This window comes from Lissotriton helveticus, chromosome 5_1 (genome assembly GCF_964261635.1).
Source record: "Lissotriton helveticus chromosome 5_1, aLisHel1.1, whole genome shotgun sequence".
NCBI lineage: Eukaryota > Metazoa > Chordata > Amphibia > Caudata > Salamandridae > Lissotriton > Lissotriton helveticus.
This window is the reverse complement of record NC_136065.1, coordinates 1,678,199,401-1,678,217,764: the sequence shown is the minus strand read 5'-3', so window position 1 is coordinate 1,678,217,764 and position 18,364 is coordinate 1,678,199,401. Positions and strand designations below refer to the sequence as shown.

Sequence of the window (18,364 nt, the reverse complement as noted above, 5' to 3'; positions counted from 1 at the left end):
GTCGGGAACAAATCCCTAAGCTGTTTCAGGATAATGCCATACCATATACTATTAAGTGCCTTATAATCCTCGCGGTTATTTAGCAACTCTGGTTTGGCTTTATCAAAACATGTCGTGTAAGGTGTCATACGCTTTGGAATACCATCCCCTCGCCAGTTCTGGCGACGGGGATGGCATTCCACCCCTCTAGAGGGGTAAGACATGTTACTTTGCTTTAATGCGGTTGATTTCTCCAAAGACCTTAAGATCCACAAAATGGATGCCTCTGCCACAGACAAATGTCTGGACCCCTGGAGCTGACCGAAACTCAGTCAAGGGGGTCCTGGACAAAGGGTTTCCTGTCACAGGAGGGTGTCACCGCCCTCCAGACAGGAGATAGTGTATTGTAGCAGGGAGGTTTGAAAGAAACCAGACACTGCTTGGGGCGCACAAGGCTGCCCCTTGCATAATCCGGCCAAACCGGTTCTGGGGCACTCCAGCCCTCGTGCCAGGGCGGCCTGGATCAAAGGAAGGGGGTGTATCCACCCACTTCCTGGGTCCCACCCATAGGAGGGGACCTAGCAGGTAATCACGCCCACCAGATTCGAATAAGAGTGGGAGCAGTGCCAATGCACATCAGATTTCCTGGAAGAAACATTAGAAACGAAACTCTGGACCCTTGGACTCCCATTTCAACGTGGAAGCCCGAAGAATCTCCCTTGTGGTCAAGGAGTGACCACCCTGCAGCAGCAGGCACCATCCAGCCCTCGACGTCTACTTAGTTGCAGTTCCCGCCGGAACTCGAGCGACTGAGATCGACGAGATCAAGCCTGCCCAGCTTCTAACAGCCCGATCCACAGTCCCTGCAAAGCTGAGACCCGTGGAGGCGACCGGAAGCGTGGGGCACGCCATCTTGAATTGACCACGAGACGCTGACCGTGCAGCCCACGAGTGACCCTCGAAGCTGTGCATCGGGGTTTGAGAAGCCCCCACCCTGAGCTACTCCTGAGCCGAAGTTCAGCCCTCCACACTCGACGAGTGCTGCGTGGGGCCCTTTGGCACGATTTGGCTCAACGCGTTGGCCCGGTCCCTTGCCAGCTGGCTTGTGGTCCCTGTGCCAACGAACTACCGAAGAAGACTTGTGATTCTGGTTGCTCCAGATCCACACCAGCTCCCCTGAAAAGGAGCCCCGACTCTGACCTTCCTGGTCCGAGTGAGAAGCAATCTTCCGATCCCGCGTGGATTGCTCTTACCAAGGCTTGTTTGCTCCAAACCGGAAGCCGACTGCACCGACGGTGAGAGCCTGCGTGGGACAGATCGTGACCTGCTCCTGGACGTCGCAGATGCCCTAGAGCCCACGTGACAGCGGAGAGAAGCTCCTCGACGACCACCTGATTGCGCCCGACATTGCCTGGTTCCGTCCTGGTTCCACCCTGGTCACTGCTGAGTGACCCAGACTCTGTCCCCTCTGCTTTCAGGTACTCTACAACTTGAGTCCACCCTTGGACTCCACCGGACACTTCATCTTCAACCCGCCTGCAGCCCTTTCAGCTTCAAGCACCAAGAGCCTGCGAGTCAAAACCCGACGTCACTTCGACCCTGTGCACCCACTTCCTGTGGGTGAGGTAACTTTGCTCCGCCGGTGTTCCCACACTGGTGCACACCTCTAGGGTCTGTGTGTTAAGTTTTGTTCCTCTAGGTTCAGCGGAAGTGTCCTTTAACTTTAACTTTACAACTTTTACGCACCATTGGTTAACATTGGTGCATGCGTGCGCTTTCCGCACATCTCCCGAATCCCGAGGGCCATTCCCGACTTCAGCATTGCTTGTCCTGACTGCTCCCAGCGATTCCCTAGGCCCTAGGCCTAACCACTGTTCGAGTGGCCTCTCTTATACCACTTGTTTAGTATATGGTTCGAGTGGCCCCCTGCCCTCATCCATAATTGTGCAACTTTGTATGTTTAAACAGTGCTTTTGATTTAACGCTTGTGCCCCTTTATTCATAAAGAATACTGGGGATTGTTTTTAGTAATAAATACATATATTTTTATAATATATACTTGTGTGGTGTCCTTTCATTTGGTATTACAGGATTGTATGTGGTAAAACAGCTCGCTTAACACGACCTCTTAAGTTAAGCCTTTAGGCTGCTTAGTCCATGCTACCCCTAGGATAGCTTGTCTAATAAGGTTGACTTACAACCAGACACCATAAGGGGATTGTTTGGTCAGGTAGTAGGTGGTTCCAGAATTGGAAACATCCCCTACCAGGCCAACTTCTCACAATGGGTCCAAATAAACTGAGGTGGCATCAGTGCTTGAAATGAAAACATAGAAGTGCAGGTACTCTATAGCAGAGTAGGTGCTTGTTTCTGAGAAGTGCCGGTACTCTCCCTTTAAAAGTATAGTATTTCTCTCAAGAAGTGCTGGTACTCTCCCTCCCAAAACAAAAAAGTGCCGGTACTCCGTACCGGACAGTACCGGCCCATTTAAAGCACTGGGTGGCATGATGGGTGAAAACCGATGGATTGGGATGTGGCCCAAGCAATTCCCAGTAGCGGATATTAATTCAAGCAGTGCATCCATCACCTTCTTGTTGTTGCAAAATTTGAGGCCCCAACTTGGTAACCTATGGGTGCCTTGCTCTTGCCGTGAAAGTTGGAGAGAACTTTAATGCACCACCACTTTCAAAAGTCACCAGCTGCCCCTGGTTGTAAGTAAAAATCCATGGAATGGAACTTTGACACCATGAGTAGTCTGTCTTTTGAGGTTGTAGGTGGCTTTTCAGACAAGAATAATGGAGGGTTCCAGTAATATAGAAACTCATATCTCAATGGAAACTTCCTGAAACTAAGATAAACTGATATTACAGGGATAACTGCCTTGACAGGAGGACAGCACAGTTGATTGACTTGTTTCAGTTGATATGTTGCTTGGCTAAGGCTAAATCCTAATGGACCTTGTAGGGGGTGTGGTATGTTTGGAAAACAACACAAATAATTGTGAACCAATGCAATTTTCCTACAAGACAAGTTTGATTACTTATTAGAATGTAACTGCACAGGAATGCATTGAGGATCGGGTGAACAACAAACCACTTTGATATTCCTATAGGAGAGAGAAATATGAGTGCTCATTCAGATGTAACTGCACAGAAACATGTTGTGAAACATTTTCCTCATTACAGACAATTTACATTCAGGTAGAAGGATGCTACCTTTATTAGGATCAATGTGAAAACAAATATTGGTGACTCGAGTTGATCTTCATAGGTGAAAGGATGGTTACTTATTCAGCTGTAACCCCATAGGAATGCCTTGCTTGAAGGGTGGCACAATGGGTCCTTCTTTTGGTAGAAACGCTGCTTAGCTCAAGTTCTGATGTACCTTGTAGTGGGATGTGGTGTGTTGAAAATCAACATAACTATTTGTGATACAATTTGATTTCCAGTAAAACAAGTATGACTACATATTCGGACGTAAATGTGTAGGAATTCACTGAGGTGAGTGTGACCTATTTATTGGCAACTGTTTTGACATATTTTGATCAGCTCAGTCAATTTACACACATGGGGTGGAAAGGGATGGTCCATTTATAATAATAATGTTTTTAGAACATTGGAATTTTGGGAGCTCTATTGAAGACAAAGGAGTGATCTGAGCTTCTAATGGCTTATAGAAGCCCGGAGCTCCAACATTCCAATGAACAAAGGCCTCATGGAGCCCCATAGGATTTAACCTGTTTACCGCGGCGGACATTTCACAGTGGTGCAGGCGTTCTATAGAGTGGGCGGGGCTGCGTCGGCCAAGGGTCGTGCGCAGCACCCAGAAGGTAGGGTTAAATCCCCTCCTTGAGGCCTTTGTTCGATTTGTCTGAACATTCTGCCCTCTAGTGGCAAAATATTCTAATAGCCTTGTAGCGCACCATAGCTGGGCTATACCAGCCATTAAAGGCCTGCTCCCTTGTTAAAGGCCCACACATTGCATTTGTTGGTGGAAATATTTTTGGGCTCTGGATCAATGTGATGAGATTATTTATTTATTTATTTATTTATGTATGCGATTTTATATAGCGCGAACTTTACTCGAAGGTGTCAGAGCGCTTTACATAAGGACCAGTTGAGAAACATGAGGACTATAGATTGAGATTGAAAAACAACAAACTTATAGTAGAGCAATGCAAAGTGTGATAAAGATGTTCAAAAAATTGAATGTGGTTTTCATAAAATGTTAATTGCAAATAAGATGCTGGCCGAATAAGATGCTGCCTTCTGCTTGCGAATAAGATGCTGGCCAGCCATGGAAGAAGATAACTTCAGCATCATCGCCTATCTGTAGACTTGCAAAACATTTATAATTCTGCCTTTGTTCACCAAGCACTCTGGACTGGTCTTTGGTGACAGGTTTAGCACAATACCAATCATTCAATAAGTAAAAAAATGCTCGTCTGTAACTCCATGTATGCCCAAATTCTAGCAACTACGGCAGCTGCAGCACCCGCCACCCGGTGCCTTCTGTGCGTCTGTTCAAATTGCAGAACTACAGGATAAGAGCGAAAGAGCAATTACATTGGTAGGTACAAGTTTTTATATAAAATAAAGTATGTTGGAGTTGCTACTTGTTCTTGCGCCCTTCAGAGTGAGCAGAGCCAGAACAGAGACTAACACGCGGACACTCTTCTCTCGTCAAACCAGATACTTTAAATGCAATGTAAACACAAATATTTGATCGTTTTCACTGTCACCTGTCAAACGACGAAAATCACGTGTTGGCCTTTGACGACTGTGCTCGACGCCTAGCCTAACCGGGGCCGATGGGTGTGGTCTGTAAAAATCAAACTATTGAGAACGCCAAGGCCGGGTTCCGGCTTGGAAGGGGTGTCTGGTAGGGGCAAGGGAGGAGCCGCGCCCCTGCTCTGCAGCCCTGCGCACGCGGTCACATCACTCCCCTTGCCTAGTCGGAGGAAGAAGGTAAAGTCATGCGATTAATCTTAGCTTTCCCAGGGTACTAAGTCTGATGACCACCTAAGTAATATTAAACCATCTTTAATGATGCTGAATTCGTTTTACTTGAATCGCCCTGGGCATCTGCATACTGGCATTATAAAATATCGAGGCATAGTTAGTGTGTGTCCCAAACAGGTCTGTGGGTTTTGAGAACGCAGCCCTGGGTCGTGGTTTTATTGTCGCTGTATTCAGCCTGTACATTTCTAGAGGTCGTTGAGGCCTTTAACTCTTCCCATCGAGTGAGAATACAACAGGATGTCGCTCTGTTTGCCTTTTATTTTCCTTTTCAGCGATTTCTCTTGCCATTCCTTAGCTTTCTTGGTGTTTTTGTCTGCTATTTATATGCTACGTATGTGTAAAGACCTAATTACAGCAGATCTTTAAAGTGGTGGTCTCGTTTGGTGGAAGTTCTGTTTTCTCCCAAACAAATATCTAACACCTGGAAAATGATGAAATGATGTACGAATCGTCTATGTTATAAAAATATTAATTTTCGTCCTTTCGTTCACTTTTCCTCGAAGAATATTAGATATTGGGTGTATTTATCTGCTCATCCTTCTCGTGACGATCCGATGGTCGAAAAGCAAAACATTGCAAGTTGGGTATTTTATTTGATTAATTCAGCATGGCACAAAGGACAACGCTTTTTTTTTTAGATTTACAAACAACTGTGTGTGTTGCTCCTTTGCCTCCTGTCCGAGGCTGATGCCGTGAGCGCCCTTGTGCTGGGTGCTTAACTCTACGTTCAGCTTGTGGAGTGCACTGGGTAGAAATAACCAATATGATCACTTCTGTCACCGCCTGGGTCGGATCCTGCCCACGGTTCTGGATCTTCTACCGCCCACAGGTGACCTCCACCTCCCTCTTCATGGAAACTACACGTTTCCCTCACTTTACTATTCACTGCAGACTCCTATGCACACAAGATAAATATATAATATCGCCTATAAGAACCAAGTATATGCAGAATCCTTTGGTCAGTGGTGGGACCACTCGACGCACTCCATCCATCCTCACCATCGACTGCACATCACGCCAGCGGTGAAGGATGGATTGTGCTTGTGGACCGAGTCCCTCTTACACTCACCTGAGATGAGGTTGACGCACAGTGGGGGGGGGGGGGGGGGCATCAGAGGGGTGAAAGCTCTGACTGATGATGGTGGCAATGGGCATTCACCCAAGGCCGCCATCTGGGTCTACATTTCCAAGGATAACACTCGGTGGTGCCCTCAGTCATACTAACCCCATTCATGTACATTCTACAGATGTTGCACCGCCATTCAGCTGATATTTTTCTTGCCTCCGCTGCAGGGACCAGCCTTACCACCCTCGAGGGGCAGAAGAGAAGGATGATGTGCTCGTGGGCAAGAGCCAGACACTTCCTCCGGGCGCCGGGGTGCCGTGCTCCAATGTGTGGCACCCTGCACATGAGCAGGGCCACTGCTACGCCGAGAGATGGACCCCACAAGAACAAAGTGGCGATCATCACCGGCTCCACTCAAGGGTGAGAGAAATAAACCTCAATTAAAAAGTCACTCTGCAGGAGGCCAAATGCCATGAACAGTAAAAATAGCACTCTTACCATAGGATCTGTTTTGCAAAGATGCATGTATGTTTTTAGTTGTAGATAGTTTAAAATTTCGAAGTTTTGGATAATATTACACATGAACCTGCATAGTAACCAAACATGTGAAAATATTTTATAGATAACACTGTGAGCACAGCAGATGTGCACCTTAGGTGAGACAGCAGGGGCAATAGAGGAACCGATGTTATATATGTGCAGTGTGTGAATTCTATAAACAAAAAACCGAGACTGGTGATACAGGAACCTTCTTAATGGAGAGAAGAGAGACTTTAGGTGTAAGTGTAAGTGAAGGTAGATACACTCTCCCTATGTAAACTGTCTCTTTACAGAATGTAAACCCGCACTTTTCTATTTCATACGAGGAATCTAATATTGCCTCTGGATATCACCCTGCTGTGAAAGAAAACAAGTAGTTTTCTGTGGCATGCTTCATCATCAGGGCTTACCCTTGTCCCTAAAAGCCAGGATGGGCTCAACAGTATTTAAGGAAGCACTTTGGATATTACTTTAGCCAGGGTCTTAACAGTATAATAAAAAAATACCTTAAACAACCAAGGTATCCCTTCAATTGTGGTTGTTTAGGTATGATTAAAAAATTTGTGCTGGGGTATAAATAAAAGGATCCTCATACCCTAATACCTGGTCGACATGTTTCAGCCCCATGTTTCAGCCCCCCATGTTTCAGCCCCATGGGCCTATTTGATCCGTGGCTTTCATCAGGACACATACGCTGCTCCAGGGTTCTTCTTTAAATCAGTCTTACTGTTTAGAAAAGTCAGACAACATGCAGCACACTCATACATGCCTCAACAGGGTTTACTTGCCCAGAGTGATGCAGTTCAGTTTTTATTCCGAACCAGGAGGCAAATATATTACCACATGTGGGGCGGCTCATGCTGCTGTAGTCACACATTCATCAAGCGTAGCATGCCAGCCAAAGAACACGTTTTATCTGTGAGTCTACAGTGTATACCAGTGGCGGATCGCCGAGGGAGCTGCGGGGTGGTGGGGAGGGGAAGGGTGGAGTGGTAGTGGAGTCCGACATATGACGGACAGGAGTAAGGTAAGTAATTAAATAAATAAAACAATTTAACTTCCTTGCGCTGCATCACCAACTCGGCACTGTAGTATGCGCAAGGTAAATTGTTTTATTTAATTACTTACCTTACTCCTGTCCGTCATATGTCAGACTCCACTACCTCCCCATCCTGTCCCTCCCCCACCCGCCTCACCGCCCGCAGCACTCCCTCGGTGAGCCGCCACTGATGTATACACAGGAAGCACTACAAAGTTTCAGTAACAAATCAGATGGTCAGATGAAGATCTGTATGAGAAAGTGCAGGATAGCCAAACCATGGATTCAGGTAGGAGCGTCATATTGGGGTAATAGATTTTGTGCTATTCCAATGGCGTAGGTAATTGTATGTCTTTCTTATGAATTATTTGTGATTCTACTGCTTCTTATCTGGGGTGCAATGTTTTGATATAGGTTCTAAAGGAAACATATCCCTTTATTCTTGTTTCCCTTTTTCCTTGTGTTTGGAACAAGTCTATCCCTATGACGTTTTCTTTTTTTTTTATTGGTGGCCTCTTTTGTGGGGCCATTCATTTTGATATTTGCTAAAGAGTGAGGGGGCCTCTGTCTCCCTATCCTCTATACCCATTTCTTCATGTCTCCTTATTTTGCTTGTACTTAAGCCAGAGGCCTCTCTGAGGTTGTCTTTCTGCACCAGTTTTCTCTCTGGCCACATTTTAGTAAGAAACTAAGGGACTTATTAGGATGGTGGGTGGACCTGGGTCTGCCCGCCATCCCCCGGGTGTTGGGACCGACCTCCAGACATGCGGTGGTCCTGCAACACGAATTAGGTTGCGACAGCCACCATGGTGGTCGCATTCTGCAATTTAACATTGCGGCAGGTGCTGCTGACTCCAGCACTCTCCTCAATGTTTAAAATGCATGTCAGGCATTTCACTGCACCACAAGGCAAACACCACATGGTGAAAACACAAAGAACCCACGGGTCCAAGAGAGGCAGTCAAGAAAGAATGTGAACAATACCCAACTAAAGAAAGTCAAATGGGAGTATCCCTTTTAAAGGACAACTCCCCTCACACACCCGAAGGTGTCATGCTTCATTATAGGGGTGCCTCCTTGTGTCGGGACCTAGTCACGGCATGGGCTACAACCCCTCTCTACGAGCGGGGAGCTCAGGGATGTTTTGTTTTGTGGCACATGGGTTGTCCTAAAAACCCTATGTGAGCGTGGGGTGTGTGTAGAAATAATGCAGTGCTGAATAAGTGAGTGAATCTAAAACTGCCTACTATAAAGGCTTCATTAGCTAGATCAACATGTTTCAGCCGTAAGTATCTCAACTTTCATCAGGATCTGTGTGGTGCAGCTACTGTCAAACAAAAAATACACCAAATGTGAAAATGCAAATAGTAACAACAGTGTGTTAATACTGAACCGGGTGGTTGTATGCTATGTATGGTCCAACAATGAGACCAATTAGGTGTGTGCAAGTTACCACAACTGTCCAGTGCTACAGTGGGCAAATGGTACAGACACCAACTGCTCAGGTGGAGAGGTTACGTCAATGGCGGCTGTCCATCAATGAGCAGGCACACATCAAATTGTCATAAGTGTCAGTGGACACAGCTGTGACCAAAATATACGTTTTTGTTCTGATCATGGAGAGTGGGGACCAAAAGTTATAGAAGTCAAGAAGAGACTAGCTGCTCTGACAGAATGGTGCTCAGAACTATGCAGCTCAGACCTGGAAGGTAGGCACAGAAGGGACAATGTAATCAGAGAAATACTTTATTATATTGTTTCTTAGTTTCTTCATTCTGAAGCAATTGAAAATAGCCTTGGATTTTCCACTGGAATCTCAGAGGGCTAATAGAGTGAGACCACGAAATGAGAATAAATTACCCAGAGCTCGACAGACACTAGTCTGCTTCCTGTGTCATCAACATGATATAGAATAGATTTCGTCCTGAGGTCAACTCTGATAAGATGGCTTCTATCAGGCTTCATAGTTTGCGGCAGTGTATCTGACCACAACCTATTAGACATTAGCCTAACCTAGACATACTGAAAACACCAACAGGCGAATGATACATTATAAGCCACGTATATAAATTCCTTTATTCGGTATTTCATAATAGAAATCCATAAATGCATTTTGTACACATTATGTCATAAAATAGAAAGAGAAAACAATATTACAATAAAAGTTTGCGGTTAAAATTTTGGGGAAAAAGTGCTTGGAAAATAATTCAGTTTTCTTTACATTGAATTCATTTCATTGTGTTATAAGCAGTTTTCTCACAGATTATTTCTCTGTTTAAAAATACATTTTAAGAAGTTAACCATGTGGTAACAAGTAACTTCAGAATCCAAAAATTGAAGGTGCAACATGGCAGGGCGACACTGTCTTAAGTTCCACGATTTCAGCAATGGTACCAACCAAATTTTGCGATGGACATGATAGAACTTGCAGAACAATACTGTATGTATAGTGGTCTGTACAGATGTATCATCGCATGGACAGAGTCCTAACGTTTGTTCCCAGGTGTTTCTCATGGGAAAGGCTACTAACCGGTGGAAAAGGTTTAGTCTGAATCTGGTTAGTAAAAAACGATCAAAAATGCCAATTTCAAGCGTTAGGTAGGGCTGAATTGTGGGGACAAGATGGACCGTGGTTGCATGATGGACAGAAGGTTTCCCTATTTCACTTGTGAGTCTTAGTCCATCCAAGTGGGTCAAAGCCATTTCTTTCAACTCCTTCTTGGATATCTCACAGATCTTTTCTGGTGTAATATAGTATGCCTCCAGGCCTAAGTCCGTAAGAAAATTTCTGATGTAGGTGAGCCATTTTATTTTTCCCGAATGTTCTAGTGCCATTGAATCTGCCAGAATCCCTTTGGTTAGCATGTTTTTATCCGAGGTCCATATACGCCGCCACAGTAGCAAAGGTTGAATTTTTGCCAGGTCCTCGATGTGCGGTATGCCTAGTTCGATATGGGATGCATAAGTGGAGATTCGCCTTGGTGCCACCACAAGAAATCTTAAAAAGGAGTTTTCTGCCACCTGTAGAGCACTAACGTCCACATGCCCCCAAACCACAGCCCCATACAGAGCTACTGTCTGGCATTTTGCATTATAAATTTTCAGTAGTTCCACATGGGACCGTTTGCCCAATTTTTGTGAAAAGGACATCAGCGCTGCTGTTGCCCTCTTAAAGAAATGTTTCCTTGACTTGACTGCCGCTTTCCAATTTAGTTTTTCATCTATTGTGATGCCCAAATAAGGATACTGGGCCGTCAGTTCGAGCTTTTGGTTATTGAAGGATATATCTCTAAGGCCTTTTTTCCCTTTGCCTGCCACCATTACAAAGGTCTTCTTGATGTTGATGTGGAGGTCAAGGGTGCCCATGAAGTCCGCATACCTGGTCAATGCCTTTTGTAGCTCGCGTGGAGTGCGGGCTAGGATGACAGCGTCATCTGCATAGAGCAGAGCGGGGATCAGGCGTTGTTTTATTTGGGGGAGGTCTTGAGCCCCCCTCAGAAGCTCCATCTCCAAGCTGTTTGTGTATAGGGAGAATAGGAAGGGGGCCAAGACACAACCCTGCCTGACTCCACGCTCTACTCCAAAGGATGCGGTCAACTCACCCCTAACGCCGTAACGTACTCTTGTTGATGCCTTGGAGTATAGTTCGTTCACGAAATCTAAAAGTGGGGGGTCCACACTCATTTGTGAAAAGACTAGCCATCATTTTGAATGGGACACGCAGTCAAAGGCTGCGGACAAGTCCACGTATACCATATAGAGCTTGTCTTTTTTTGCATGTATATATTTTCCCACAATTATTAACAGATTTAAGGCCTGCTCCACTGTACCGAAACCTTCCCGGAAGCCAAATTGTAAGTCGGACAGTACCCCTCTGTCCTCTGCCCACTGTTGGAGACGCTCAAGGATAACCCTACCGGCTACCTTACCCAATGAGTCCAACAATGAGATGGGGCGGTAGCAGGTAGGGTCGTGGCGGTCTCCTTTTTTAAAAATCGGGACCATAACAGACTTGGTCCAAGATTCCGAAAGCCCCTTTTTTGCTGATGCCACGCACACCCTGGTCAGTATGGGGGCCCAGAGGTCCGTATTATGTTTGAAAATGTCCACCGGGACTCCGTCGGGACCCGGATCTTTACCGTTTTTGCTTAGATTTAGAGCCATGAGGACTTCGGATATGTCGAATTCTATTTGAATTGGGTAAACGACAGCTGGGTCAGTTATTTCCTCGCTTCCTAAAGGCGTTTGCTTCCTAAAAATTTTTGAGAAGTGAGAAACCCAAGCTCCTTCTTCTATGGCCACTTCTATTTTTGGGCGGTTATCGTCAGCCACGTATAGATATCTGGAGAACAAAGATTAAATAGATTCCTTTTTGAAAATGTATAAAATGTATATAAAAATATTGAAGGAAGCCTGTGGGCAGCAAGGGAAGCATTTCTTAGTGGGGAGTTAATGATGGATGCAGTGAAAGTTAGGAGTGAGAAACAATAGCTTGACTACACACCTCCTCCTATAATGCTTCCCTCACCCAATCCAAACAAAGAAATGACACTGAATAAAGCTAAATATGATTTATACTCAAATATTTTATTCAAGTGGAAACAGCTCTGTTTAGACTTTGATGACAATGTTATTAGGAAAGAGAGAAAACTGGAAGACTGCTGCCCGCACAACATAAAGAAGTTGACTCACTTGGAAAATTTGGGCAGAACAGACTACAAACAGACAGGATTGATATCAGAGGAAAAACGTGCAAAGTCAATTAGTGAAATATCATCGAGAAAACCCCCAAATGAAGGTATACTCCCTCTAGAGTTTTATAAAAATTAATAGGTCCTTGATCACCCCACGGTTAAATGAAGTCGTCAACACACCACAGATATAAGGGGCTTATCTGATTATTTCAATAGGGCTAGGTGTATACCACTTTGCCATGTAGATTTAACTTCGCTAGTCAGTACATTGCAGATGAATATATTAGGAGTCATTAATTACTCCTCCCCGAGCAACCAGCAAGTGACTTCAATGTTCTCACACCGAAGATCCAACTGAGGGCGGACGGCTCACACCCACAGAGTTCTCTTTTTTTGACGAACTGATGTCACCAGTTGAGATAAGACTGACTTTTAGTTCTTCTGGGGAGGTACATTTTGGGGACTTGTTCTGGGTTTATCATTGTTCTTGCTCCCCTAGTTTTCAATCGATCTTCTCCTCACCAATACCTGACTATGACTCTGTTCTGGCAGCGTGAAAGTGGCTATGGGATAAGCGGGCTAGGTGCGCCAGTAGGTACATGCACACTTATGCTCCCTCCCCTTTACACCTACAGATGATGGGTAAAACATTGAAAATTGTTAGCGTCAACATCTGGGGTCTTAACCACCCATGAAACGCGCTGCGATCTTGTCCCTCCTGGAAAACTCTCAGGGGACATCTGCCTCCTGCAGGAAACTCATCTTTTGTAACAAGACGCACATCACATGCGTTCTCGGTGCTTCCCCCTCCAGGTGTGGTCTTCTAACACGGCCCAAAGGACCAATGGGGTCGCTATTTTCTTTAGCGCAAAGTTTAGTAGCAAACTCCTCTCCACAATTGCTGAAATAAAGGGGCGGTTATTAGCTGTCAGGATTCAGTGGGAGACCTCATAGTTCACGCTCGCCAACATCTACACCCCGAATAACCAGCAAGAACACTTCATACGCAAAGCTCTTGGAAAGATTTTGTTGTCTCCAGACACAAAGATCTTGGTGGGTGGAGATCTTAAACTGGTTATGGACACAAATCTAGATCACTCAGGGCAATGACACATGCAGACGGGGTCCTTGTCAGGTGACAGCCTGCGCTGGCTCGGGGAACACGGTTTCCTTGATGTGTGGTGCAAACACCAGGGAGACGTCAGGGACTACACACACTATTCAGCGGCACACAAAACTTACGCACGCATAGACCACTTCCTGGCCTTGCCGTCGTTGGCCTCAATTCTCACGGATCCCACCATTGAGCCTCGCTCCCTGTCAGACCACGCCATGATCACGGTCACCCAACATAGGAAGGCGCAATCCCCACACTTAGCAGGATGGCGACTGAGGGATAGCCTCCTACAATCCAAGCCGGTGGTGGAGGTGGTTCACGCTCGAATTGTAGATTGTCTGCGACACAGCAGTAGAAAACAAATCACGCTGGGAGAAAAGACAGAGCATGGAGCAGGAAGTGAGGGAGCTGGAGGCAATAAAGAAGACGACTGGGACACCCAGGGTGTGGAGGGAACTAGAGAAAAAGAGACTTTTGCTGACACAATTAGATCTTGACAGGGCAGAATATGCACTTTTAAGACTCAGACACAATTTTTTTTCAAGCAGCGACAAGTGCGGCAGAATGTTGGCATAAAGACTTTACGCAAAGACCCTAGCAACATAAATCCGCTCCATACGAACTGCCTCAGGGGACTCGGTGCAAATCGATGGGTACATAGCAAGAGAATTCCAAAATTTCTACTAGATCCTATATGTGGAAAAAGATATTTATCAGGCATCCCCTCACCTGTTCTTGCCGGCCATACAAGTCACTAGACTGACAGAGACCATCGCAGAGCACTTAGACCAACCTATCCATATCGACAAAGTGATCTTGGGTATTGCACATCTCAAAAGACGCAAAGCTCCGGGCCCTTATGGGTTCACAGCCCAATTTTATAAATTGTTCTTCCCAGAATTGGGACCCCTATTGACTCGAGTATTTAATTCCTTCTGAGAAACCGGCTCCCTGACTGACTCGATGCTGGAAGCCTCGATCTCCGTTATTTCAAAACCAATGAAGGACCCAACAGATTGCTCCCCTTATCGCCCTATCTCTGTACTGAATATCGATGCTAAGATATTTGCTGGCATCCTAGCGACCCGGCTCAGCCCGCTGATGGCGGGATTAATTAACCCCGACCAATCGGGCTTTATCCCCATCTGGTAATGTGGTGATTTCACAAAAAGACTGCTACACCTTACAGACGTTATACATAGATAAGGCAAAGAAGAAGCATTCCTTGCAATTGACGCTGAAAAGGCGTTTGACCAGGTGGGAAGGTCTTATCTATTTGACACTCTGTGGCATTTTGGCTTCAGGGAGGGCTTCATTAAAAGGGTTTTTTGTATACATAGTGCTCCACAAGCTTTTGCCTGGGTCAACGGAGAGTCCTCAAATCGGTTTCCTATAGCAAGAGGCACACGGCAGGGATGCCCCTTGTTGCCGCTCCTCTTTGCACTTTATATGGGGCCTTTTGCACAGAAAGTCCGGGACAATCCTCACATAAGTGGCATCAAGTTTGGCGCAGACACACTTACCATCAGCTTATATGCTGACGATTTGATCCTCTCATTAACTTAACTACATTCCTCACTATCCGCCCTGTCAAGGTGGATCGCTTCGAAGAAGTGTTGGGATTCAAGGTGAACCTGGGTAAGTCCCAGATTCTAAACCTCTCGGTGTCCCCCGACCAGAGGGACCTGCTCGAGAGAACATTTCCACTATTTTGGGCAGAAAAGTCCATAACATACCTGGGTCTTTTGCTAGCCTCTACTGTTCCTAAAACATTGGAGCTGAATTACACAGCCCTTCTGTCACAAACATCGCAGGCTTTGAATAGCTGGAGTTGATTGGGACTGTCCTGGTTTAGAAGGATGGCGGCAGTCAAAATGACAGTCCTGTCGCACATCCTATACATTTTTCAAACCATTCTGGCGGCTACCAATCTCCCCCGCCCCCCCTCGAAAGTTATCCGATCCTTGCAGTTGGCCATGAACAATTTCCTATGGGGTGGTAATAAAGCGTGAATAGCAAGGACCCAGTTGACCCAGCACAGACGGGAGGGGGAGTGGGTTTACCCCTGATTCATAGATACCTACAAGCAGCACACCTGAAATGAAATGAAATGAAAGTGAGTTTTGTAGAGCGCATTACTACCCGGAGGCCTCGTAGCACCTCAGGTATATACATGAATGGAACCGTCCCCTATCTAAAATATATTGGTAATTTATGGACCACCAGACGGTGGCAGGGGTCAACACGTGGAGGGGAATCTGGCTCCCTCATAGGCATACAGCGTGGCTCCTTTCCTCCTCCCCAGTGGCATCCCACACAATGAAAATATGGGACAGTGTGTCTTGTGCCAAAGACCTGACTTCCTTTCCCTCTCCAACGACTCCTCTAATGGGGAACCCTGACTTTCCCCCGGGGCGTAACTCTGCAGTCTTTGATAGATGGCGAGAGCCTGGCTGTAAGCACATCGAGTCATTGTTTGATCCGGGCGGCCTGATTCCCTTTGACCGCCTGAAACAAGACTATGGTCTCCCACAGGTAGACGCGTTCCACTACCACCAATTGCGTCACTGGGTTACTGGACCCGCTTATCAAGAGGCTGCATCATAAAAACTGACAGTATTTGAAAAAACGATAGTATGCAAACATGATGATAAAAATCTAATTTCTGAACTTTACTCGATGTTGACTAAGCAGGCGGGAGGGGGTCGTTCCAAGGGTCAACAACGGTAGGAGGAGGAGCTGGGGCAGGTGCTATCAGACAAGGAACGGGAGGACATACATTATAGAGCCTCGCACACAGCGCATAGCACAGCAGGAGCGAAACCCACATACAAAGTGGTTTCATACTGGTATCTTACCCCAGCACACATTCACTGCTTGGACAAAAACAGGTCAGAGAAATGCTGGTGAGGATGCGACCAGACTGGCTCGCTTGTCCATCTGCTCTGGCATTGCCCCAAGTTAGAGTGCTTCTGGGGGGGCAATTGTAGATGATATTGATAGAGCCTTCGACACTGCCGTCCCACACTTTCCAGCTTATACGCTCCTGGGTCTTTCGAATTTGCTTACATTTTCCCTACACTCCTTAAGAGGACGTCAAATTGCTCTTGCACTGTTGGCTGCACGTCAGGTAATCTTGGCTAGGTGGGGCACACCGAACGTCCCAGATCATCTCCATTGGCTTAATAAATTATGGCTAACTCTGGCAATGGAGCGCCGTCCCAGATCATCTCCATTGGCTTAATAAATTATGGCTAACTCTGGCAATGGAGCGCTTGTCGCTGGTAGTAGACCACAAAGAGGAGACCTATAGCGACCTTTGGTCCCCATTTATTTAGTTACTCTCAGTTGAACTGCGGGAGGTCACTTGTCCTCAGTATCTACGGATCCTGAGAATTATCTCAAGCTAATCGGGTCCCGCTGACTTCTACTGTGCAATTGCGCATGCCATGACCTTCTGCTGGCTGTGGGGGCACAGATAGAATTGCCCATGCGTTGGGACTCCGTTGCTGGACAGAGGGAGAGGTGTGGGGGCTCGAGCCCCTTTTCTTTCCGCTTTCTTTCTTCCTTGATTTTGTGCTTCCTTATGTTTATTCTCGCTACTATCTGTTTTATGAGATTCTTGATGGCTGATCTCTGCCTGCCCCCTGGGTCGTCGGCATTCAAGCTGTGTAATCCACTTCATGTTGAAAAGCTGCCGACCCCATGGTGTGTTAGGCACATAGCTGTGTTTATCTCCTGGATCTCTTCATTTAAGAACAAGCATTTGCAATGCAATAGGTCTCGCATTAGGAAAGTTTGTGCAATTGGTATTGTAAATGACAAATATTTTATTTATGTGTTGGTTTTGAAAATAGCGAAATTAATAGCTTTGTCATTTACAATGCCAATAGTTTTAACTTTCACAAAGGTGACACCTATAGCATTTGTAATGCAATATGTGTTGTATTTACGTGACTTAGATGTATTGATATTACAAGTAACAATGTCTTAATTATTTTTAATAATTAATACTTAAATAAAAGTTATTGTGATTTATAATGGCAATAGCTTAAACTTTTGTAAATAACTTTTGTGAAGATTATGTTCAGTGTATTTTCTAAAAACAGAAGTGAAATATTAATTTTTTTTGTGACATTTGTAATAAAGCTTGAAACATTGAGAGAACCTATTTGAACTAGTTGTTGTTGAATGGTTGCACAGATTGATGCTGTGGTGGCGCTGAGTGATGTGGTGGCGACGAGTGATGCTGTGGCGTTCAGTGATGCTGTGGTAGTGCATAGTGATGTTGTGGTGCCCCTAAGTGATTCTGTGGTGCCCCTGAGTGACTCTGTGGTGGTGCTGAGTGATGCTGTGGTGATGCGATAGATAGATAGAGTGAGTGCGATAGATAGAGTGAGAGCGATAGATAGATAGGGGGAGGGAGAAGGATAGATAGAGGGAGGGCAATGGATAGATAGAGTGAGGGCGATAGTTAGAGTGAGGGCGTAGGGTACTGCCCCTGGAGTACCCTATTCCTGCTACAAGCAGCACGCAGCATTGATGACACGTGAGCTGTACTGCAAAAAGTGTACAATTGTGGTCCCTGAGGATCAGTTTTTGCCCCTTTGCTCTAAGACAGCAAAAGTGAGAAAGAGCGAGAAATAAATAGAGATAGAGAATGTGAGAGAAAAATTAGAAGAGGAGAGGAGAGAATGAGACAGAGGGAAGGATGACAGAGTGCAGAAAAAAATGTTAGAGAGAAAGAAAAAAAATAAGGCAGAGAAAGATAGGATATGAAAATAGAAGAAATAAATGAGGATAAATAGATAGAGAAAGAAGCAAAAGAAAGGTGGTGAAGGAAAAAGATACATGAGAAGAAAATGAAAGGAAGTGAAATGAATGAATGAAAGGAGAAGAAGAAAAAAG

At 45.6% G+C, this 18,364-nt stretch overlaps 1 protein-coding gene across 1 annotated transcript in view; it reads left to right on the top strand.

Moving 5' to 3' along the window:
* The window catches only part of LOC144755717 (dehydrogenase/reductase SDR family member 4-like), a 236,741-nt gene that overhangs the window by 61,852 nt on the left and 156,525 nt on the right, over positions 1–18,364 (top strand). The window contains exon 2 of the mRNA XM_078644904.1: positions 6,294–6,486. Coding sequence (XP_078501030.1) covers positions 6,332–6,486 — 155 coding nt within the window. The 5' untranslated portion in view covers positions 6,294–6,331. The remainder of the gene's footprint in view (positions 1–6,293; positions 6,487–18,364) is intronic.